This window comes from Galleria mellonella, unplaced genomic scaffold (genome assembly GCF_026898425.1).
Source record: "Galleria mellonella isolate WM207_F2 unplaced genomic scaffold, CSIRO_AGI_GalMel_v1 utg352, whole genome shotgun sequence".
NCBI classification, from domain to species: domain Eukaryota; kingdom Metazoa; phylum Arthropoda; class Insecta; order Lepidoptera; family Pyralidae; genus Galleria; species Galleria mellonella.
The window spans coordinates 6588644-6613627 of record NW_026442084.1 but is presented as its reverse complement, the minus strand read 5'-3'; the positions used below and the strand labels follow the sequence as shown (position 1 = coordinate 6613627).

The window sequence follows — 24984 nt, the reverse complement described above, 5'->3', positions numbered from 1 at the left end:
ATGGTCCCATATTGTCTACCACCATGCATTGTATCCAATGGGTTTGTGAATGCTTCTCCAAAATTAATCTCCTTTGAAATATCATCTAATTTATCCCCTTTCAATATATCATTAAATAACACTATTACCTTATTGTGTGCGTTAAATTTTTTTATACATTATTCCATAACAACAATGCTATCAAATATGGGAAGTGTTTTTGTTCAATTTGCGTCTTTAACAATTGTTTCTTCTTATGGGTTATTTGTAACTGTAATGTCAAATGTTGGTGGTGGTTTTGTTTGGGTGGGTTCTGATAGATCGAATGCGGGACCTGATCCAGCGCCAAGGCTGAGTAAGCAGCTGTGTTTCAGATCGCAAGGGTCACTCGCCAACAAGTTGACCGGTGAAGGTGATGGCGGGGACGTCGATACTCAGCTTACGAAAATGGATGTTGTGTTAACATTCCAAATAGAGGTAACGTTTGTAATTGATTATGAAATTACAAGAGAAGAGATAATATTATCTAATGATATTAATAAATATAAATAAATAAATAAAATTGCCAATAATAAATATTAGATATTTGTAATTGATGCTATGGAACTATTTAAAAATATATTGCAAATTTCGAAAATTTTAAATTTATTTAATGTAAGTGACTATTACATATCTTGAGTGTTAAATGATACATATACCTTATACAGCTTTGAAAGTGCATCGACTTATTTCTTAACTAGCTGCATTCCGCAGCTCCACTCGCGCAAATCACTACATAATGTATCCTTGTGCTAAATTAGGATATAACCTACTAGTGTAGCAAATTTCATTCAAACCTGTTTACATTTACATGAAATAGTAATAAATATCTAACCATAATTACAAGCTTTTGCTTTTATAATAATAATTGGATAATACTGATATCATAAATAACTCTTAAAGATAAATATGAATAAGGTTTTTTTTTTATTAAAACAACGTCTTTTTTAAATTAATAAAAGTAAATAAAAATATTTAAAAGATGACCCTTTATTATTACGTAAATCATTGCATAATCTATTAAGGAATATAATAAATGTGAAAGAGAGTTTGATTGTTTGTTTGTTATCTCTTAACGCTTTAACGTTTAGCCAATCACTATGAAATTTTATATGGAAAAATAGCTAACTATGTCTTATCTCAGTTTGCGTATCACGCGAATGAAGTCGCGAGTAAAAGCTAGTAATTTATCATTTCTTATACACTAATATGCGTTTAGTGTTACACTCACTGTAGCCTATTTAAGGCTACAGTGACCGTTTACAATCTCATCAAACGGGCTGTATGCTTCTTTGCCAACTTCGTGGTATTAAAAAAAAAACATTAAAATCTCAATTAATAATACTAGTTGTCTTTATTTTTATAAGAATTTGATATTGGAATTAAAAGAATTTCATGAAATTTATTATTGAAATTATACCTAAGCATCGTTCGTATTTTAAATAAATTAATAAATAAATTCTAGGTTGTCGTCATGGAAGTCAAAGGTCTAAAGTCGTTAGCGCCAAATCGGATAGTGTACTGTACCATGGAAGTCGAAGGAGGGGATAAACTACAGACTGACCAGGCCGAAGCGTCAAAACCCATGTAAGTTATCACAGTTGCACCAGATATAAATAGATACTTTTTTTTTTAATAGATGACAATGTAATAGTCACCTTGCCTACGCTATCAGTATATACTGGCAGGGCACCACTGAGAGATGATTGGTGAGGATGAAAAGGCAGGTTAGTTAGCCCATCGTGACGAATTCAACGATAATTATTAATAAAGATAGTTTCCAAGGGTACCGCGTGGCGATTGACTTGATAGGGTATATAAATAGCAATGGTGACTAACCTACCCATTACTAACAATCCCTTTCCCCCCATAAGTAGACACTACGAGATGTTTTACAAGACGAAGCGTCTTGTCACGCCATGATGCTCGTTCACGTACAATACCTTTAAATGTTTGAGGACTCGGTCGTACCGCGCAGTGTCTGTATGTGCACGAATATATCTGGCATTAGATTATAGATTCCTCATCAGATCAACTGTTAAGTGTCCACTGCTGAAGGTGGGCCTTTTTCTTTGTGTTCCTTTGAGTTCCCTTAGTCGCTTTTTACGACACCCACGGGAAAGGAAGGAGTGACCCATTCTATCCACAAAAAAACCGTTTTTTTAAAAACGATTTAGTCGGTAGTCTCTTAATTAATTAAATTAAATAAATTTAATTAATATCTCAATGGAAATATGAAGGGTTAAAAAATAAAATGTATCGAGATAATTAAAATATCCCAAAAAGCTTGTAACATACCATTAACTAGGCTCGAGAGGTCGTCTAATTATGCGGTTGTGTATAAAATTCTCGTTACCTTGATAGTAAATACTCGTGGGCAACTTGCAATTTACTTTTACTACTGAATCTAGAATAGTTTTACAGTAATAGTGCGTGATAAAGCTGACCGCTTTAATTTTCCAACCCTAAAATACTAAACAAGTTCCTATAAAATTAAGTGTACATTACATATAGTTTTACTCACTACAGTAGTGTGTAAAATTAATACTTTTTTTTTATATATATATATAACTTTGAATGGCAAACAAGCTGACGGCCCACCTGATGGAAAGTGGAAACCGTCGCCTATAGACATAAGCAGTACCATGGACATAACAGAGTATACTGTTTCGCCCATGATACCCCCCATGCGTTGCCATTCCTGAGGACTCAGGTGTTATTCCTCTGTACCCAGTAAATTCACGCCATATCCCACCTTTCAAACCTAAACACAGCCATGCAAACACAACTGCTTCACGATTGAAACACGAATGAGACAGAGGTACCCAAGCAATCGACTTTTGTACAAAGTCTCCCTCCGGTACGTATACATACGTATTTTGAACAATGCGGATTTTTGTTTCTGCTTCACAAAAAACTTTGGGAGTATTACGAATATAAAATGAAGTCGAATTCATTTGATCACTTAACACGGCACGTCCAAATGTTAAGTTAGTATGAAAAGCTTAACATTTTCCTTTTTTGACACATAATTAATTGGGAAAAAATGACAGTTTTTTTAGTAGAATACTACTTTACAAGGATGCTAATGATTTCTGTTTCACATCACTATTGTTCTGTAACATCTGAATTACTACATGATACCAAGTAAGTATTGAATCATTAGGTACCATGAGCTTCTGGTGAAGTTCAAATGGGATTCCAGGAACCCGAACATTATGCACCTTATCGTGCGTTTCTTAGTGGGTATAAACCCCAAATTTACAAAAAACCCCACATACATTTTGCCCACTCTCAGGCAGATGAGACGGTCTTTATAAAGATTTTTGCACGTTAAACAAAGAGAGATGTACCGTGTATATTTTCATCTCAAACTCGAGTTACTAAACGTCATCGTTATCATTATTATGTCAGCCATTAGCTATCTACTGCTAAACATAAGCATCCTCCATAAGAAGGGTTTTAATTAATTGCCATTCTTACCAATCCGGTAACCACAGTTAGGATTTAGTATATTTTAAAAAAACGGTGCTACGACACCCACGGGAAAAATAGAGATGACCCATTATATGACTGGACTACACGGCGAGTTGCTAATACTATTATAATTTAATAACAGGTGGGACACACAAGGCGATTTCAGCACAACACAACCTCTGCCGGCAGTCAAAGTTAAATTGTACACAGAGAATCCTGGCGTCCTGGCTTTAGAGGATAAGGAGCTTGGCAAAGTGGTTTTGAGGCCCACACCACTTTCGAGTAAGGTCAGTATTCATATAACCAGTTAGAACAACTACCTAAGTCTCTCAAAAAAAAGCTGGAGGAACACGAGTACCATTGATCTTTAACTTTACATCTATTTGTTTATTCTCTCATATATCTACTTCGAAAGCACTCAATTTCTCTTTCAAATATACATTATAAAATAATTGAAATTTTACGTAGAGCCTTAATCTAGACTTACCTGCAACGATGCTATGTACCAGATAGACTATGATAGATTTAACAGAAAGACATTTGTAATTTCGTTTTTTTAGTTAAAAACTCATGGTGTCATGTATTATAGTATAGAGAGGTCAAGGATATGGCCTGAAATAGAACTGGCTGGAAGAAGATGCATGAATTAGTTGCACTGACTAGAGGAAACTCTTAAACGAAAAGATGTTAAAATCTCTTCTAAATTAAAGCTATTATATACCGAATGTGATGATATTTTGTTCAGTAATCACAATCTCAAGAGTACTTTATAACATAACAGAAGGGGTCATTAGACTTTTAAAATAAATAGATAAACAGATACTTTTATTCGTGTTTACAGGCTCCCGAATGGCACCGAATGACAGTACCCAAAAACTTGCCAGACCAAGATCTCAGGATCAAAATTGCATGTCGTATGGATAAACCGCTCAATATGAAACATTGTGGGTGAGTTGGATGACATCATCAAGATTATTAGATAAATAGATATTCTTTATAATTCCCATTAAAATATTACATTAGCAAAACTTAGTAAAATTACGAAAAATTAATTAAAAAAAAATATCACTGAGAAAACAATGAACGGCCTTATCATCGCTAAAAACGAACTCTTCCAGGCAGCTTTTGGATGTAAAGGAGTTTATTTTAAACAGTTACTGCATTTACGTCTTCTTATTTTACGCGGTGACTATGTTTTGTATTACCAAACTCTTTAACATCCATACAATCAAATAGAAGTATATGACTTAAGTATTAAAACAATTGATACAAAAAATAAAACTAATTACACTATGAATAATATTTTTATTTGTAAATATAGCTGTGAAAAACTTATTTTTTGTAAATAACGGATGTAATCCGTTACAGTCACGGCACTCTTGCAAACGCCTTCTGAAATTGTCGATGACTGATATATATACTCTGCGGATCTTTTAGGTCATTAATTGACCACGCGGTTCGACATTGTAAACAATCATAATCCATTGGAGGGCTACGTGGTGGCCAGGAAAGGGAGATTGTTAAAAAGTTGACGGATAACGGATAGCAAAAATCCCATTGTTGAAACCATATACCCATTAAAGCTAGAAAGTTTTGCAATTTTTGTGTGAAAAACTCTCGATCATGTGGTTCTGCCCCCTGTAAGAATGCCACTGTAACTCATGGCTATTTAATTCTGGTGCTTAAGTTTTGGATTAATCGAATAGCGGCAATTTTGTTTACTAACATGTCCGTTAATGTGGAAGTGTGCCTCATCAGAGAACATTATGTTATTGAACGAAGTAAACCGATTAAACATTTCATTAGCATAATTCACTCTCTGGATAGCATCAGTTTCTTTTAATTCTTGCACCAACTGAATTTTGTAAGGGTGCATAAGTAAATCTTTCTTCAAAATCCGTTGTAACGATGTCCTGGATACGTTTAATGCACTGGAACGCTTACGAGTTGACTGTGTAGGATTTTCACGAATAGATTGTGCCACTGTATCGATGTTTTGTTCCGTACGTGATATCCTTGGTCGCTCCCGAACCAGCAACCCATCTAACGTCGAACCGAGCTCGAACTTAGCAACCCAATTCTTAATCGTTTGGAGAGCTGGGGTGTCATCAAAGTTGTGTAAACCTTTGTGTTCTCGAAATTTCCGCCTCGCAACGGTTGCCGAATTGTTGTTTTGATAAAACTCGCGCACACAAAACGCACGGTCCGCTCCGGTGAAACGCTCCATCGCGACTAAATTCTCAGAAACCGAAGTTACTGCCCACGCTTCCCCTGCACCGCTCACGCGCGCCGTTTTCGTTTAATTCAAATTTTACTTTTCAAAGGACTTTTGGGCCACCCTGTATATACACTATCAAGTCGATCTGCACGCGGTTCGACATTGTAAACAATCATAATTGGAGGGAAAGGGATTGTTAGTAATGGAGACTAAAAATCCCATTGCTAGTAATATACCAAACTAGGTTTATCTCTTCGTGGTTCCCCCTGGAAACTATCATGGTTAATTCCTGGTGAATTCATCATGATGGCTAACTGGCCTGTTTTCGTTCTCATCTATCACCCTTCACTGGTGCTCCGCCAGCGTATCCCATTAGCGCAGGCGGGGTTACCATTCCATTTTCATCCACCAAAAAAACCCATCATAATTAATTCTTCTTGAACTCATCACGTTGGGCCAATTGATGGAATTTCATCCTCATCAATAATCACTCACTGGTGCCCCACCAACGTATACCGACAGCACTGATCAAGTTACTATTCCATTTGAATCCTATAGATACCAATTCTTATTATATTATTATTGTTTCTAGCTATCTCCACGTAATCGGCAAGAATGTATGGCGTAAATGGAAGCGTCGATACATGGTACTTGTACAAGTGAGCCAGTATACATTCGCTCTATGCTCGTACAAAGACAAGAAGTCGGAACCGGCCGAGATGATGCAGCTGGACGGATTCACTGTGGACTACATTGAGCTTGCTAGCGGTCAGTTTCATTGAGTTAATTTTATTTCTTTCCTTTTTTAACACTAAACCTACCAAACGCGCTCAAATGACCGTTTTTGAAATTTAGTTTAAAAATGTTCATTAACGTTACTGTATCACCATGTAACTTATTGACTTTTCCTATAATATATATACAACCCATTTTTTTTAATATTTACATTAGTATTATTTACTTGTTTACTATCCAATTGGCTAAAATCTCTTACTATATTAAGATACATATTTTATTTCAAAGCGGTCATTTCACCGTTCATTGTATTAGGTATATATGAAATGTTGGTAGGTTTAGTGTTAATTCTTCCAGCTATTGTTACATCGATACAGTTTAAATTGTAGAGAGCAACTTCTTGGTGTTATAACTGCCATATGTATGCATATATGTGTACAGTGCATTAAAGTTTAAATATATAAATATTAATATTAAAACTTCTAGTACTACTTACATAGGTACATTGTATGTCCCAATATACTGTATGTGTGTATAAATTAACTGCATTCCTCTTTTTTATATTAGGATAAAAATATAATAACAATACAGTTTTAGATTACAATAAACAATTGCTTTATACAAAATTTGGTTATTATAACAGTGAATGTTTTCTTGTATAAATTCGAAGTATTCTATCGAAGTACCTATCTGAATTGTTTTTTCTTTTAATATTATAATATGTTTTTTTTTACAGCCCAGCTAATCGTTGGACAAGGTAAATCAGATTACTTATCTACTCATTTCATCACTGCTATTTTAACGCCAAGTCCCTTGTAGAGTAAGCAGGAAAATGAAGTACCAAAAGTTTCTGTCCTTAATTATATCTTATCTTCTTTATTACCTTATCTTTTGCATCATCCACTTTCATAACATCTCTCACATCAGTTCAAGAGATACTTTAAACTTTGCTCAGCATAGATAACAAATCTTGGCCTCTCCCTGATATTTGCATCCTTCTAATTTCGCATTGTATATTTCCACCAACTCACTTTCGTGCTATTGTCAAATAGGTTAGATAGACTACTTACTTCACAAATACTAAAACGCTTAGAATCATGCTACGCAATGAGACATTACCTAGTTCATATTATAATGTAAATAATAATGAAAGTAATAAATCTCTAATACAAGACAAAGTGTAAACAATAATACACCAAAATATGTTGACAGAGCTGGAAGGTGCAAAATACTTCATGAATGCGGTGCGCGATGGCGAATCCGTACTGATGGGAGTGACTGATGAGAATGAGTGCCATCTGTGGGTAATGGCGTTGTACAGAGCAACGGGACAGAGTCATAAACCTACACCACCAACCACATCCGACACCCACCATAAAATAATGGGAGGTTAGTTTATTGAAATTCACTAGGATAGTAACACGATGGTAGAATATTTTGATTTATTATTCTACTCCTGATAAGATGTAACAATCTACGATATTGTTTTTTTTTTTAAAAACCACAGAGATATAAGTTTTGACTGGTTTATTTAAAAAAATAATCATCACGAAATATTGTTTTACTATTATCAATAGCAAAAGTTAACTTAAGAAACCTACAGTTTGCCAGTTGGTAATCTTGCTAACTTGCCTAACAGCAGGAGATATAGAACCTGATTTAATGAAAATCCTCCTTTTTAAATAATATCTGGTGTTCTTCCCATAAAATCATTTAATTCGGAAATCGTAACTCGGTCGAGTAATTATAATAATTTAAAAGAGGTTAAATTTGACAAGTTTTGATGTTTGTAATATGAATAAATTCTGTTTCAAACTGTTTTGGGAAATCACTTTGTTTTACTTTTGAAAACACCAATAGTTCTATGATTTTATGGTCGCTCTAAAATATAAAAAAATCCCATGTCACGTCGCTCATTCATGTTAATCTCCAAAATCGTCCGACCGATTTTAATAAAGTTTTGTAAATGTGTAAGGGAATAAAACATCGTTTACCATATTAGTTAGTATTATAAAAATATATATTAGTGCTATATACTTTTTTCGATGTGAATGTTATATAGTTTAGTTTATATACACATACTGACGTTACAAAACCGATTATTGTCCTCTAGATGCAGACAAAGCTCGTAAACATGGCATGGAAGATTATATTCAAGCAGATCCATGCCAGTTTGATCATCATCTGCTGTTCTGCATGCTACAGTCACAAACGCTAAAATATCGCCTTCAAGATCCATATTGCTCATTGGTAAATATTTTACATTAATTTAATTATTTACATTCATTTTTATAAATATATTAACATGACTGATGAAATTCCACATCTTCTAAATAAACTGTAATCCTTCATTTATTACTCGTCCTATATTTTAATGGGATAAAATCCATAATCCCGTTTTCGTGCTCTCCTATATTATTTAAAATGTGCAAAATTTCTCTGGACCCACCAATTTAAGTTTTAATTTGTCATTAAATCTATACAAATTTTTTCTAAATTATTTATCTAAATATAAAATGACCAAGTACATAGTCTTGCTATTATGAAATCAGAGTTCAGAGATTACTGGATCATGACAAAATAAACAATGACACTTCGGATTTGGATTCTTTACAGCTTTACTTTTTAACGATTTTGGATTCCCAAAAACGTTAAAAAGTAAAGCTGTCTCATAAATTGAAGTGTAAATTTTAAAAAATCTAAGCTATTCAAAGGCTTTCGACTTTCCAAAAGTTAAGACGTTAATCTGTCATCACCAATAGCATATATAAACAGTATCCTTTTATTAACTTCATCTCATATTTCAGGGATGGTTTTCTCCTGGTCAAGTTTTCGTGCTAGACGAATATTGCGCTCGGTATGGTGTTCGAGGTTGCTATCGCCATCTCTGCTACCTTTCTGATCTTCTGGACGTCGCTGAAAGTGGACAGCAGACAGTGGATCCAACTTTAATGCATTACTCCTTCGCATTCTGTGCCAGCCACGTCCACGGCAACAGGTGAGTAAATAGTTATATTATTTGATTAAATATTAGTTATAAACAGAACAATTTACAAATAATTATTGAATGAGATGTTACTTTTACAAAAATCAAAGCAACTGTATTTATTAAATTAATGTTGTTTTGTTTAGACGCCTACTTTTGATGTTGGGTATCTATGCCCGAATCTAATAATATCTTTTTGTTAGAAACAAATTCCTAATTAATAAAATAATATGTAATCTTAAAAACTGCAAATAATTTACTGTTTGATGTAAAATGTCAATTTTAGAAACTAAATAAATGTTAAAATATGTGTACGCCCATATGTTTTAATTGTTGGAGCTAGCCAATGATGGTTGATTCTCTTTACACGTGGTTGGTAATCACGTGCATATTCCAGAATGAATTAAACAAAATAACATTAATGCTATAGCTAATACTTTAGATGTTAACCCACCACACTAAATGATATAAAAAAAATGAACTTATTAGTCAAATAATTTAACAAATATTACCCTTAACCTACATATGTTTAATTATTATTTATCAAGAATGAATTTATTCTTGAAGCTCCATGTCCAATGATACTTATTATTTACATTATATATCTTGGACGTTTAAATTCATTATCATCATTCATCGTACAAAGAGACAAATATCATATAACTTTAAGTTTGTTTGATGAATAAGAATTATCATCCAAGATTGTGCTTATTTAATATTTCAAAGCACTCAGTCATTTTATATCCCTCACTTATTTCATAAATACCAATGTTGAAACTGTACCTATGCATTAATTAGCATTAATTAGGTACGTATTGAATATTTATTATGTAAAAAATTAGACGTTTCTGTGTTAGACTTGGTGTTCTACAAGGAAGCATTTTGGGTCCCTTACTATTTTACAAAAATGTCAACTCTAATTCAATGTATACCTACTGTATAGATAACTAGAAATGTTACTATGTTTGATAAACTGCATATAATAATAATATATCAATACCAAACACATTTCAAAAGAATTTATAAAAACACCGAAAATAATATTCTATGTTCTAACGTTTTATCAAACATAGTTACAGACCCCAAGTTGTGTGAACACAAGCCACTGCCGCCTCACATCAGTGTAATGTTGCTTTCTATATACTACAATCTATTAGATTGCCCCTAAATCTAACTATAGTAGATTGTACTGCAGTGAGATATAGTTAAATGTTTGCTTTCTAACTCTGAGCCTGCTTACCTGACTAACATTTCTGTCTCCGGGCTTGTGAATTAAGCAGTTACTAATAATACATTGGCAATATCATGATATTTCAATGAAGCATCGATATGAATTGAAATTTTGATTTCAAAGTATACTTTTTTTTGGAAAATTCCAGTTAAATATAAAACACTATTGATTCAAAATTTAAAATAGGTATTATCAATTGATATCTTATTACATGTCGCCTAGTTCTAGTTAGTTTTAAAATTAATAGATAACAAACAATGAATAACTTTAACGATACTTACGATCTTCAATATCTATTAATTACCTACTGAATAATGAATTAGATATAATATAGGTAGGTGACAAAGTTAATATCAAATATAGCATAGTTTTAGTTAAAGTGCTGCTAATTTCACAGCCTATCCTAAATCCCGCTTGTGCCCTACTAGAGTAAGCTCCACGGTGGAAGTGGTTCACAGTACCGCGACGTTGCCTGGCAGGCCTGATGGGGTCGGCAGCATCACGGTCCAGGAGAAGGAGAAATTCGCCGAGATAAAGGAGAGACTGAAGACGTTACTGCAGCATCAAATAACGAACTTCAGATACGCGTTCCCGTTCGGACGTCCCGAAGGCGCTTTGAAGGTAGTAAATAATTTAAATATAGGTAGGTACGCTAAATAATCATTCGTATTAAAACTAGTAATCCGTCTACTAGCAAAAATAACATGTAGTTTCTTTAAATTTAAATTGACATAATGTTTATTTCTTTAAAGTTTATTCCTCTTTATATGCTACTGCAGACTCTAATGTCTTTATGGTCTAGTTGAATGTAATTTTACACAACACTCAGTAATAAACTTTCCATTAAAATTCACAAATTATCCAATACACTATTACTTTCAGGCTACTCTCTCACTCTTAGAACGAGTACTAATGAAGGATGTAGCAACGCCTGTCGCTCCAGAAGAAGTACGCGCAATGATACAAACGAGCTTGGAAAATGCTGCCTTGTTGAATTATACACAACTTAGTCAGAAAGCCAACATTGAAGGTTATAAATCTATAATACAATAACAATAATAATAATCCATGATTTAATTTAATATATTTATGTAATCATAAATATAAATAATTTATTTAAAAATAAGTTAGTGTATTTAAATATTGAAGATTGAAAAGATCTTAAAGCGATGACGACAATAAACCCAATACCAAATCATAATAATGTCATCGTATAAATTACAAAAAGTTTGTTAATGGTAAGAAATTAAAGCAAGAATACTATGTAGAGATTGTTAGGGAAGAAGCATCAAAAGTGGTTGAATGAAAGGTTTGTGTAGATCATTAAATATTTGCAAGCTTTAAACAAGTTTCATGTTTAACTATTTTAGAGGATCTACGAGGCGAAACCATGGTGACTCCAGCAAAAAAACTAGAGGACCTCATTCACTTAGCAGAACTGTGTGTTGATCTATTGCAGCAAAATGAAGAACATTATGCAGAGGTAATGGAGATAAATAAGTAGCGTGAAACGTTTACAGAAGTATAAAATGACTTATTTTGAAAAATAACAAAGTCATCATCATATGAGTGATTGAATATATAATCTCTATAAGTTGTATGTCTAAATCTGATGATGTTCATATTGTTATAATTCAAAATAGATATATGCATTAATATGTCTATATTATAATCCTAAATGTTGTATTTTCCGTTATGGTAAAACTTTTTATATAATACATAAAAGCAAAATTTCACATTCATCAGAACATAAAAATTTTTAGCTCAAATTACTTTTCTTTCAAAAAGTTTTACCAAAGACTGTCAGTGTTCACTGGAAAATAGCACCCTACTCTCCTGTCGCTATTAGTGTGGGAAATAATGAATCAGTATATATATTTTTGATTGCGATGAAAACAAAAACAGTTCAAAATAAAATAAATCTTTCAATAGTTGTAATTTTGTTATTATATCTTAATATTATTATTATTATTATTTTCATCGTAATCTTTACATTATATAGCGAACTTTTCCAAAATTATTTTGTTGTCTGATATTACCTTCACGATTCTTAGTCGTGTAATAAAAAATATTTTATAGAAACCTACAGAATATATTTATTTTCCTGAATACTTATATATTTTATGTCGCTTAGTCGTTAAGTGAATCGTTCTGATTCATTTCACGTCACTGGATGTACGCCAAGTACTTTGTATAACTTCTTATATTCCACCTCTATCTTATTTTTTATTTCTCCGCAGGTTTATAACACAAAACCGGATTCTAGCGGTCAACAAAATGTAACTACTTAATAATTTGATTGATTGCTCGGCTGATCAAATCACTTGTCAATTGTATTCACTCGATTTTGATCATTCTTCACTCTGATTGGTTTGATCACAAATTTTTGGCAGGAGTAGACCCAAGTTCTCTTAATAGAAAACACTTGCTTGGGCAATTGCTTAGCTATTTAATAAATAGACTTGAAATTTTCAAATGCATGTATTTCAATCAAGAATAGAAGATTTTATTCTAATCTACCATACCGGTTATCAAAATTCTTATAATGGGTCCCAAAAATAAAATTGATCATATATCGTTCTCGTGATTATTAAAATTGGCGGGACTTTCATTTGTTAAATTCGAAACTACATATACGCCTGAATCTACTCCGTCTTACCATTCTACTCCAGCATTAAATTCATACAATATTAAATACAGAACAAGTATATTTTAGTAAATAATCAAAACAAAACATCAAGCACTTGATAGGAAATTATTGCTTCTGTAGAATGCTCTTTATCTCTTATTGACTATATGCTTGCACTATATCTTGAAACATTACATTACTATTCAATATAAATCACACTTATAACATCATACACTTAAGTACCTATTTTTTATATCGCTTTGTCAGTCGCATACAAAATTACAGTAGATAGAAAGGCTTCATCTTGTATTTTAAGGAGATATGCATGAATATTCTTATTAAATTTTGTTTATTCAAGTATTTAATGTAAAAATTATAATTTTATTTATAACTCCTCCAACAGTTTTAAATTTATTTAGGTAGTAGATATTGCTTAAGTAAAACCGAATGTTTTGATGGTTTTAGCTCCTTTATATGTATTATAATAAATAACTCGGATTGAATATACTTTACCTAAACGTCAATGGCACTTTGATGATATGTTTAAATATTTGACATTTAAAATACTTATTGCTCTTCTACTTAAAAGTTCTTGTTTATTTTTGTGAAATAATATCTTTTTTTGAAAGTTGCACCTGAATCTGACAAACGTCCTGTAACATTGCAGCGCAATTTAAAAAATATCAATTTTAATACATTTCTGACAACTAAAATTTTTCTCTTTTCAAGGGTAGATAAAAATATAAACAAAAAATATGACTCCCGGTAATATTTTCATGTATCATAGTAGATTTAATTCATACAATATCAGCGTACAATATATCTTCGATAGCATCACATTTTTTCCAGGCGTTTGCATGGTTCTCCGAACTGCTGGTAGAACATGCAGAGATCTTCTGGGCGCTGTTTGGTGTAGACATGGATAGAGTACTCACTGAACAGCCACCTGATACTTGGGACTCGTTCCCACTCTTCCAGATACTGAATGATTACTTAAGAACCGATGGTAAGCTTATACAGAAGTAGCCCTAATAATAAGATCAGGCTTCTAACTAAATATAAGAATATATTCCGACTTTGTATGCAAAATTTCATGCTTCTAGTCTAGATCCACTGATCTAAAAAATATGCATTACTACTCTTACACGATGTTAACGTTAAAATAAGTATGAATGGTTATTTGGTTAGATATTTTGTTTAATTTTGCTACCATTAAATATATGTATGCCAACTCTCGAAGATTGGCCACTTCTATAACTTTCAGATCTACTCTATCGCTGTGTAGGTCCAGGTATACAATATGCCACCCCTTCCTTTCCCGTGGGTATCGTAAGAGGCGACTAAAGAAAGTTATAGTCGAGGGATGGGTAGTATTTTAAACCCTATCCCTTTTAAACCATCACCAAAGGCCTAACTGCGGTTACTAACCCGCCTGCCAAGCGTGATAACTACTTGCAAAACCGCAAAACTATATTTAGCAATGGACAATGGCTGATATGGTATTACTACCAGAAGTTACGCAACCATTAATCCATTGGCCATAAATCACCCACTGCTATTTTGTTCATGCACGTTTTGCAACACGTGTTTCACCTCTAAACGAGGCATCTTCAGACAAATTATTAAATCGCTGCTCGGAACCTAATGTTAACCGTTCGACATCCAAACTACGAATAACGAATTGTAGTAATAGTAATGGTTGATCTTCAAGCGTTGGTAGTCACACACATACTAATGGTAACGGAATTAAACAAAATAATTCTAATCAAATAACCAGTGATATGGACTTCCGCAAAATGACGCCTAGTTCAGTAAAATAAGTATATTTTTTCTTGCCATCAGAAAACCTGAAAGGCGGGAGATTCCATGAACACCTCCGTGATACGTTTGCACCTCTGGTAGTACGTTATGTGGACTTGATGGAATCATCAATAGCTCAATCGCTACATAAGGGATTCGAAAAAGAACGATGGGAGATCAAAGGGTAAAGAATCATTGACTATCTTTTATCTGCGTATTCGATCGCGTCATCGAAATCTGTTCACTGAGCGAGATTAAAAGTAAATCATGACCTTTTTCATTCAATACCTTACCTGTATGTCAAATTTCATAGTAATTGGTTAAGTCCTCTAAGCTCCAAGAGGCAACAAACAAATTTACTTTTACATGTATAATATTAATAAAGATTAATTAGATCAGTATTTATACTATTTACACGTTTGTATCAATTATTCCAGTAATGGTTGCTCGACAAGCGAAGAATTGTTCTGGAAACTGGATGCGTTACAATGCTTCATCAGAGATCTACATTGGCCCGAGCCAGAATTCCGGTCACATCTCGAGCAGCGACTTAAGCTGATGGCCAGCGATATGATGGAAACCTGCATACAGAGGACTGAAGCTTCTTTCCAGGTTACTATAATCACTTTACTGAATTTTCCTACATATGTTAGCTAACACTTCACTTGACTGTCATGCCACTGCCACGCATTGGTTAAAAATTGGATAACTAATCACAGAAAATTAATTTCTTTGCCATCTTATAAAATTTTTCATCAGTACAACGAAATAGTTTCATTTGTTGAGCATATAGTAAAGAAGTGTAGTGAGAGAATATTTAGCAGTGTCTTTTATATCTTGGCATTTATTTTTCAAATAACATTTTTATTTACAGTCGTGGTTAAAGAAGAGTGTGACCTTCATGTCCACGGATTACATCTTACCGGCAGAGACGTGCGCTATGGTGAATGTTGCTTTGGACGCCAAGAATCAAGCCTTAAAACTCTGCGCTGTGGAAGGCGTCGACATTGTAAGTTTAATAAATTTCAATTAAATGTCATATAATCACACCATCACCTGATCCTCGAGCTCGGATTCCATGTATTATGAGAAACCAGGCAAGGAATCTAGAGGCACATTCCAGAACACCCAAACCCGAACCAATTTGTAAAATTTCTCTTCAGGGCACTTCCCTTGATAATAAGTCGAGTCTCACTAAGGATTCTTGGCATCGATATATTAATTCTAGCGACGTCCAGTTTTCCATGCGGTCATCTGGAGGAAAAAGCTAAGATAGCTTCCAAAAATCCTTGTCTCGGGTGCTTAACCAAAAAGTGAGACGGTATTATATACGCCAGAAAACCGCCTAAAACTGTATAAAGCTCAAGTGAGGCCACACATGGAATACTGTTCTCACCTGTGGGCAGGAGCGCCACAGTACCAATAATCCTTCCATTAGACCGCATTCAAAGTCGGGCAGCTTTTGTTTTACATATATACAGAATATGTTGACGATCGGCGTCTTATGTCCGGCTTGACCCAACTGAAACATGCGTAGAGATGTTGCATCTCTGTGCATCTTCTACCTAATATATCCTGGTGAGTGCTCTGAAGAATTGTTCGGATTGATACCTGCTGCAGATTTTCACCATCGTACAACCCGAGAGTTTCCATAAAATCAAGCATTTTTGTTAAAATTTCATCCCAACCATCTGGACGAGTTGGCGGTCCTCCACCGTGCGTTTTTCAAGGCACTTTCTCCCACGCACAACCAATTACTCTTTGAAATCAACTTCCAGCAGCAGTATTTCCGAACCGATACGACAACATAACCTTCATATATTTTATGAAAAGAGCATATTCCTTTTTAAAAGGCCGGCAGCACACCTGCAATGCCGTAGGTTTTGTGGGTGATTATGGGCGGCGGTAGTCACTTACCATCAGGTGAGCCGCATGCTCGTTTACCCCCTGTGTTGTAAAAAAAAAAACCAATTTGTAAAATTTCTCTTCCTAAATGACCCGACCGAGAATCAAATCCGGGACCTCGTTACGCAAAGTAACGTGCCTACCACTGTCTCACTAAGGTTTCCTTGAGGATATATCATCATCATTTTAATCATTAATTCACCACTACTAAATGAATCCACTAACTTTCCATGCAACACATTTGAGATTGTCACTTCATTTACGGAGGATAATTTTACATTGTATCTGCCTATACATGGCCACGCTACTTGTTAACCTTTTTTCTATCCTCATAGTCTCGTCTTCTTAACCAAAAAGACCAAACTTAATAAAGAAGCTAAACAGCTCGTGGTCTGAAATATATATAAACCCGCAAATCATGCACATCTCTGATCACTACACTATAACGCCATAATACTTCATATCTTCAACAGTATCAATATCATGTCAAAATGGATGGCCAAATTGAAGCGTGCCTGCAAGCTATGGCGACTGGCATGACAACACGACTGTCCGCTGTACTCGAAGCTACTTTGGCAAAAATTGCTAGATTCGACGAGGGCAGGTAATCAAAACAAAACCTAATAATTTTATTATCTTTTACAAAAACTAGACAGACGATAAAATTCTTAATTTCGTGGAAACGATTAAAAATAAGCTTTTGTTTTACATATATACAGACCTATGTTCGAGATGAGGAATCGACGATAATTATTCAAAAACTTTTGGACTTGGCGCAACTCAATAGAAACATAGTGGTATCTGGATTATGAATTGGTCTATCCCGTGATATAATTACATTCCCTTGGTTCTATGACCTGAGATCCTTCAAGTGTAATGTGAAAAAGCATTTAGTGAGTCGGCATAGTAAGGCCAACCGTTAAAAGAGAGAACTTATTATATTCGGTAGATTGCGTTGATGGACTCGTACTGTCCTTGTATTTGCTTAGAAGCGTATCACCACACAACGTATTTTTATAAAAGAGATACAAAGACCTGTCTCAGAGAGTTTCGGTCAAAATTCTCGATAAATCAAGCATTTTTGTTATATCAGACGTTAAATGTCCACTGCTGAACATTTGTAATAATTACCACGCTTGACAGTCGGATTGGCAACAACAGTTAGCCAGTTTTAAGAATTACTATTGCCCATCCCTAAATCGTTAAGTTCCCTTAGTCGCCTCTTACAATTACCACGGTAAAGGAAGGGATGGCCTATTCTATGCCGGGACCACACGACAAATCAAACGTAGATAATGAAAAGGATATAGAATAATCGAGTAATACATACAGATTCAGATTGCGTTATGAGCAAGTTTTTTAGACCGTATCTTTGCCTGGTAAATTGCACTTCAATTCCTTTACAGACAACATTTAAGTGAATTGATCGAAATACATATGTTTATATATTTTATGTCAAAAATGTAAAAACTTCATGAGAATTTCATTTTTTTTTTTCAGTTTAATCGGCTCCATCTTGACGATAGCGAACGTGTCTGGTTCGGGCAAAGACATTGGCCAAGGCTATGTCAACTTCATGAGAAATTCCATGGACCAAATCAGATCTAAGGTTAGTTATTAAGGAATATACGTACCTGCTGAATGTAGGCCTTCTCCAAAAGGGGGGTATGCCAGTAGTTACCACGCTTGGTAGGCGGGTTGGCAACTGCAGTTAGGCTTTCAGTGATGTTTTAAGAGGGACGCAGTTGAATGGGCCTTCGACCATTAAGTTCCCTTAGTTCGCCAATTACGACACCTACGGAAAAAAAGCATGGTCCATTCTATACCGGGACCGGGTAATCTGATATAGTATTATTAAAACCAGTGAATCATATCTATTCACGGACGGATTTCGATAAACTTTTATCTGGTGCTAAGTCAGTAAACATATTTTCCCTTACATAAATTCCCCAAAATCTGCACCGATGCTAAATTAATTAACATTCTCTTCACTGACAATAATGTTTTCCGTCCTCTACTATCCCATTCGTGTAAAAAATAAGTCATGTATAAAAAAATCTAGGTATTACCACAAGATAAGTATGTAAAAATGTTCTATGTACAGGTAACAGACGAGCTATGGATCCTGCAGTTGTTTGAGCACTGGTATGGGAACCAAGTGAATCTAATCAACACTTGGCTCACAGAAAGGCCGGCGTTGCATCCACAGCAGGTCGCCTGCCTTTCCATTATCCTAAAGGTACAAATACTTATTTGTACTTAAGTTATTAAAAAAAAAACATAATTTTTTATTTATTCAAAATTTAGTCTGCACTGTTTTTTTTTTGTTTATTGAATTTGAATAAAAAAAAATAAACATTCAGTGAGATGGTCAATCTATTGCTATAAAAGCTTGATTATTATTATAAAAAATGGATTTATATTAACGTTTTAATGCCTCTTATCGTGTTTTATTCTTTTTACTCCTTCTTCCTCTACAGAAAATGTACAGTGACTTCGAGTTGCAAGGCGTAATCGATGATAAGCTCAACTCGAAAGTTTACCAGAACGTTGCAGCCAGAATGCACACCGAGGAGGCCACCTGCAGCTTGTTGTTGGCACAGCAAGATACTGGGTAAATGATAAATGATCATCATTTCTTAATGATTTTATTAAAAAAATAAGTATATTTAGAAACGCAAATTAGATAATACGATAGCCCTAATAAAAAAAATATAGCCAGTGTCATTTTGGATGGTATACGGATTCTAACAATATCTCATACAATTAAATCTGTTTACGTATTTAGAAATAATGATGAAATAAAGTAATTTACATACATACATGAGCCTTGGAATCATATTACACTCATTTTTCCTTTGGGATAAAACGGAATGAAAACACTCTTGCAGTATCAGATTAGCAGCACAAACGGGATTACTATTCTATTTCAATCCATAAAAAAATATTACCTATGTACCTTATAACAAGGACTATTTTATTGCTTTCAATTTATTATGTCAATCAAGCAGCTATTTTTATCATTATTCATTTCATCATTATACATTCAACGCCATCTATACTAAATTACCTAAACAGATTTAGTTATAATAAATATTACCAGATGGCGTTACACTGATTGTCCTGAACAGACCTAATCACGTCTTTTCTGAAGAACCCCACCTGTAATGGTTAGGAAAACATTCGTAGGAAGTTTATTCTATAACTAGAACACAGGTGGAAGAAACGCGTCTAAAACCGCGCTGTACATGAGCATATTTAGGTTTTAAACCACTGATGGTCATTCTATGAGTACAACAATAATTTAAAACATTACCTTAGACAGTGTCTATCAAAACTCTAAATTATTAAACATTGTTTAATAAGTATGTTTATTTGTAATTTTTTTTTTCCTTATCTACCTATTAGATACTACTACTAGATTATAAATACCTTTTATTTTTAATAATAATTTCCTTTCCTTGGTCATAAACAGATGTTAGACGACCTTTTTAGTAAAACTAAGAGTAAGACTCTAAACATGTATTTAACATCTGTCTATCACAAACTTACTTTTTTTGTAGTAAGACGGTCAATGCATTGTTTACGAACAGCTATCCACACAGGTGGACAGAGCCATAAAATAGAGCTCGTTTATTAGGAACCGTTAATAAAACCAATTTAACTTAACGATGTAGTAACGACTCTTTGTAGAACTGGGTCGATCTCATAAGAAACGTCTTTACAGCGGCGGCGACGATGGTGGCTCCGAAGAAGGTTCCAGAAGTGGCAAGTCGAAATTAGAAGCGCTCACCGAAGAAGCAAAGTTGGGGAACGTGACCGCGGTTGTTGGCAAGGTAACTGAATCGCCTACTGTAGACAGAGTTTGGAATGCCGTGGCATTTCGAAAGAGCGGCGGTCTTTGTTAACGAAACTTGGAAAATAGGTTGATCTATCTACTTATTTTTAAAAAAAAATTAACTTTGGGTTCCGTATTTATCCATGTAATGGTACTGTTTAACTATGTCACTGATTTGAAATTCATACATACAAATATATAAATGTGAAAGCAAGCTTGTTACCTCTTGGCAGTTTAATGACTGCACCAGTTGTACAAAATTTGGCATACATTTACTATTTGACCTAAACTAAGCAGTATATATATTCTATTGAAAGGTCAAAATAATTTAAAAAAAAGATCTGTCTATGATTTATTATCCATGTACATATTTATACTTACTTTATCCTTATAGGTCGGCAACATTTTCGGTCGCGGCATCGGTGAATTATCTACAAAGTTGGGTGGCGCATCATCCTGGTTTTAGCGCATTAAAAGCGCAAAAAATTCACATGTTTTTATAAACATACCTTTCTTTGCCTATATTGATGTAATGAGATGAGATTTCAAATGACTTTTTGTTACTGCACCGCCATTTTCGAAACTCCATTTGAATACGTTTAAAGTATACCTATTGAAATTCTTAGGACTTCTGAATTAAAATGTCAGTGCCGTAACAAAAAGCGTTTAACTGTTCTGTGATGATGAAAAAAAAATATTGTTTTTCATTCGATTGCAATCTAGAATGTCCGCCATTTCGAAATAAGAATATAATAAAACAAAATGGCGTCATACGCGCTGAAAACTAATGTAAGTGGCCAGTTATGCATAGCTTAGTGTGATTACATATAGTGTAAACAAGGTCTAGATTTTATTTTATAAAAAAGCTTTATGTACAGTTAGGTCATCATTCGTTTAATGGAGCAAATAACATGTAATAGGTGTTAAGAGTAGTATTTGATATCACGATTTAAATTGTATTGACGAGAAATACATACGAAATGCATACATACATAATGCTACAATAAGAAAACATATCGCTTTGGCAAAATTATTTTGTGTGTTTTACATTATTGTTGCGATGAATTACTATTATGACATACGATATCTATATTATTTACAAAATGTAATGTAACAAAATATTGGGAGATTGGTTTGGATAGAATGAGTGTGAATAAATAAAAGTTTTAAATATTTTATTTTAAATGCATAAGTATTTAAATATTTCCAATTATAAATAATTAATTACATGTTTTCTTTTTTTTACATAATTAACTGGAATTTTGTTATTTTGCACAATAACATGTCAAAGTTTCACGATTTACGATTCTCATCAAATTCTATTGTGAGTGACAGCACTTACCTACCTACTCTCAACTCAATAGTGCAAGTTTTCAACGCAACATTTTTCTTATTATTCAGAATTCCTATAGATACTTCAGAAACAGTATTTTTCTAATTATTAAATTAATAATGCCTCTTTATAAAAATCGGTTGATTCTCGTATTTAAAATCGACAATCTTCGTATTGCGTTTTTATAAAAACAAAAAAGGCGCGAAATATATTTTCCGATAATGTGTGTTGCCATAAAAAAATGAAAACTTACAGTGAAGGGTAAACGTTTGTTTTTATAAAAACGCAAATTAATTAGCTACTCTATGCTGTAGTATTTCTCTATTATATTTTATGCTCTGTAGAATCTATTACAATCTAGTAACGTTTTACCTTGACTAGTCGTCAAAATAATACATAACTATTTATATAAAAAAATACTATTATAGTTATATTTGTTAACAAAATAATATTCTTCTACGCTAACACCTTACAAATTTTTAAACTAGGAAAAATTTAAATTTCTTAGATAAATGTTAAAAGATTAAAATAGCGGTTAGACGCTATGCTGAAACGCCTTAAAATGTCTTGTTGGGAACGGCTTATAAAATAGATCTAAAAATGTGACTGTAACCCTTTTACAATAAAGAACTCGGAAATGTTTAATAAATTAATAATTTCGTCGGTCTATTATCTTAAATATATTTTTATTACTTACAGTACCTTTTCTAACATCATCGACTTGCGTATTTTATGTTATTACTTAATTAGATACCTTTTTAATTTATTAATAAAAAGAAATCGGTTGAAAAGGTAACTATTTTTCAAACTTGCAACAGATACGAAAATAAATTACAATATGACTAAAAGTTGGCACAGTATGTAATGTAAAGGAAACTATTAACGTAGTGCTCACGTATTATAGAATTAAACTAGAATTCAATATATTCACAACTGTACACATGTACACAATAAATTATTACAAAAGAATATAATAAAAAAATACCTATAGGTATTTTAATACAGATATACGATTGTTTGCTACATACTTTGATTGTTCAAATTATTAAATTCAAAATTGACTAACAACTTAATCATACGGTCGTAATAATGTTCTAAATAAAAATATATTAAGTTTAAATTTCTACTTATAAACTAGTTTCATGTGTGACATTTTATTTTACACCTACATTAAAGGTGTATAATTTTTTCTTATAAACTTATAATACAAGCCAATTATAAATTTATAATACAAGCCAAAATACAGTAATAGTATTATTGAAATTTGACAACTTTATCCTGTGACTATGGATCAAAATATATACCTAGCCACGATATTTGTTTTTTTATTTCAGCATTCAGCTTTTCTAAAAATGTATATATATTAAATACTATAACTGGATTTCGGTTTTATATAATTTCTGTTATACCTAGACATTAACTTAATTATCACAGTAATCTAGGTATGCTGTTTAATTAGTTATTTTTACTGATTTCTTAAATATGTTCCCATATTGTTTATGATCGTATGAAAATAAAAAAAATATATAGCAGATTTTAAAAATTACAACTTTGGGTATCGTGCTCAATGTGAATGAAAATGACAGTTTTGTAGTGTTTAAGTGCATTAATAATGAGCCGACTGAAGTAATACGTAGATACATGCTTGTATGATTTCGCTAAAGGAAACTCACAATGGTATATAATGTTAAATTGCTGAATTATTACGTGCCTATCTTCTCAAAATATATGCTATTATAGTCTATAGCAAGTTCACAATTGCAGAATGTTAATAATGGAAGCCACTGTGAGTTTCTGGTAATGCTTGGGAGAGCCATCGTGTGCATCGCGAGTGTAAGGGGATACAATAAAAATATTTACAATAAAAATGTTTACTGTTCTCATGATTTTTTATTTTAGTAATGTAATTAGGTAGTTGAGAAATTGGCATTTAATTTACTCATTATTGTGTTATTAATTAGTTTCTACTAATTATGCCTCGTGACTTTACCTGCACTTATCTGTTCTCTTGGCGTGGGTTAGCACTAGATTTTATAAAATTTCCCGTGATACAGGATACTATTTACTGTTTTATTTCTGCGCTAAAATTCGTGCCCCTTTGGATTCTCTTCTTGTGATTATATTTTGTCTGTTAGTTACTGTTAGGATTTTTTATAGTTTTTAAGATAATTAGATTATATAATTTTAAGATATTGTATTTTATTGTCAGCTTCGTGAATTTTAAATATATGTACTTGTTTTCAGTCATATTTTGCCACACATATTTAGAATAAAAATTACTAGGTAGGTAACTAAATATGCGTCCAAATTTACAATCAGTCCCCAGTTACATAAGAAATCGTTAATAGTTTTCATGGATATTGTGTTACCAGAATGTGTACCTGCTCTGAGCAAAAATAGTTACAAAATAAAATGTATATTTGTCGTCCTTTTATTAAATCGTGTCGTGAAAGCAGTACATTGATTTCATAGTCAACAACCCGAGAATGTGATTACAACCGTTCTGAACCGCAATACGTGCCAACGGGCATTTTTAAATATTTGACCTATTTTTAGTCACCGCTAATAATAATTAGAAAAGGTAGGTAACGTGAACCTCTCAGCTGGTGAAACATCCCATGCGTGAGAAATGTTAAAATTAAGGGAAATTTAATTTTTTAAATTGTAACACTAGAGTTAAAGTGTTAACAAAGAGAACTAATGCATTTGAATGAACAATTATATAGATATAGTGTCATTTAACATATATAATTACTGGTGATAAAATATAATACCTACACAGTGTTAATATTACATAAAAAAAATTATAAGCTG

The 24984-nt window shown here is 33.1% G+C and overlaps 1 protein-coding gene across 12 annotated transcripts in view; it reads left to right on the top strand.

Annotated features, from left to right (window-relative positions):
* The window catches only part of LOC113517138 (calcium-dependent secretion activator), a 70417-nt gene extending 46368 nt beyond the window's left edge, over positions 1-24049 (top strand). For 3 of the 12 annotated variants that reach the window (XM_052896934.1, XM_052896933.1, XM_052896932.1), the window contains exons 12-34: positions 300-456; positions 1484-1605; positions 3638-3782; positions 4337-4443; positions 6306-6481; positions 7185-7205; positions 7661-7837; positions 8562-8698; positions 9256-9446; positions 11094-11286; positions 11548-11695; positions 12036-12148; positions 12906-12944; positions 14144-14300; positions 15137-15278; positions 15532-15706; positions 15969-16103; positions 17473-17603; positions 18500-18608; positions 19104-19238; positions 19480-19613; positions 20727-20835; positions 21232-24049. In XM_052896934.1, the coding sequence (XP_052752894.1) occupies positions 300-456; positions 1484-1605; positions 3638-3782; positions 4337-4443; positions 6306-6481; positions 7185-7205; positions 7661-7837; positions 8562-8698; positions 9256-9446; positions 11094-11286; positions 11548-11695; positions 12036-12148; positions 12906-12944; positions 14144-14300; positions 15137-15278; positions 15532-15706; positions 15969-16103; positions 17473-17603; positions 18500-18608; positions 19104-19238; positions 19480-19613; positions 20727-20835; positions 21232-21303 (3025 nt within the window). In that variant the 3' untranslated portion in view covers positions 21304-24049. The remainder of the gene's footprint in view (positions 1-299; positions 457-1483; positions 1606-3637; positions 3783-4336; positions 4444-6305; positions 6482-7184; positions 7206-7660; positions 7838-8561; positions 8699-9255; positions 9447-11093; positions 11287-11547; positions 11696-12035; positions 12149-12905; positions 12945-14143; positions 14301-15136; positions 15279-15531; positions 15707-15968; positions 16104-17472; positions 17604-18499; positions 18609-19103; positions 19239-19479; positions 19614-20726; positions 20836-21231) is intronic. The other 9 variants (XM_052896941.1, XM_052896939.1, XM_052896937.1 and 6 more) reach the window with 5 other exon arrangements.
* Positions 24050-24984: the final 935 nt, after the last annotated feature.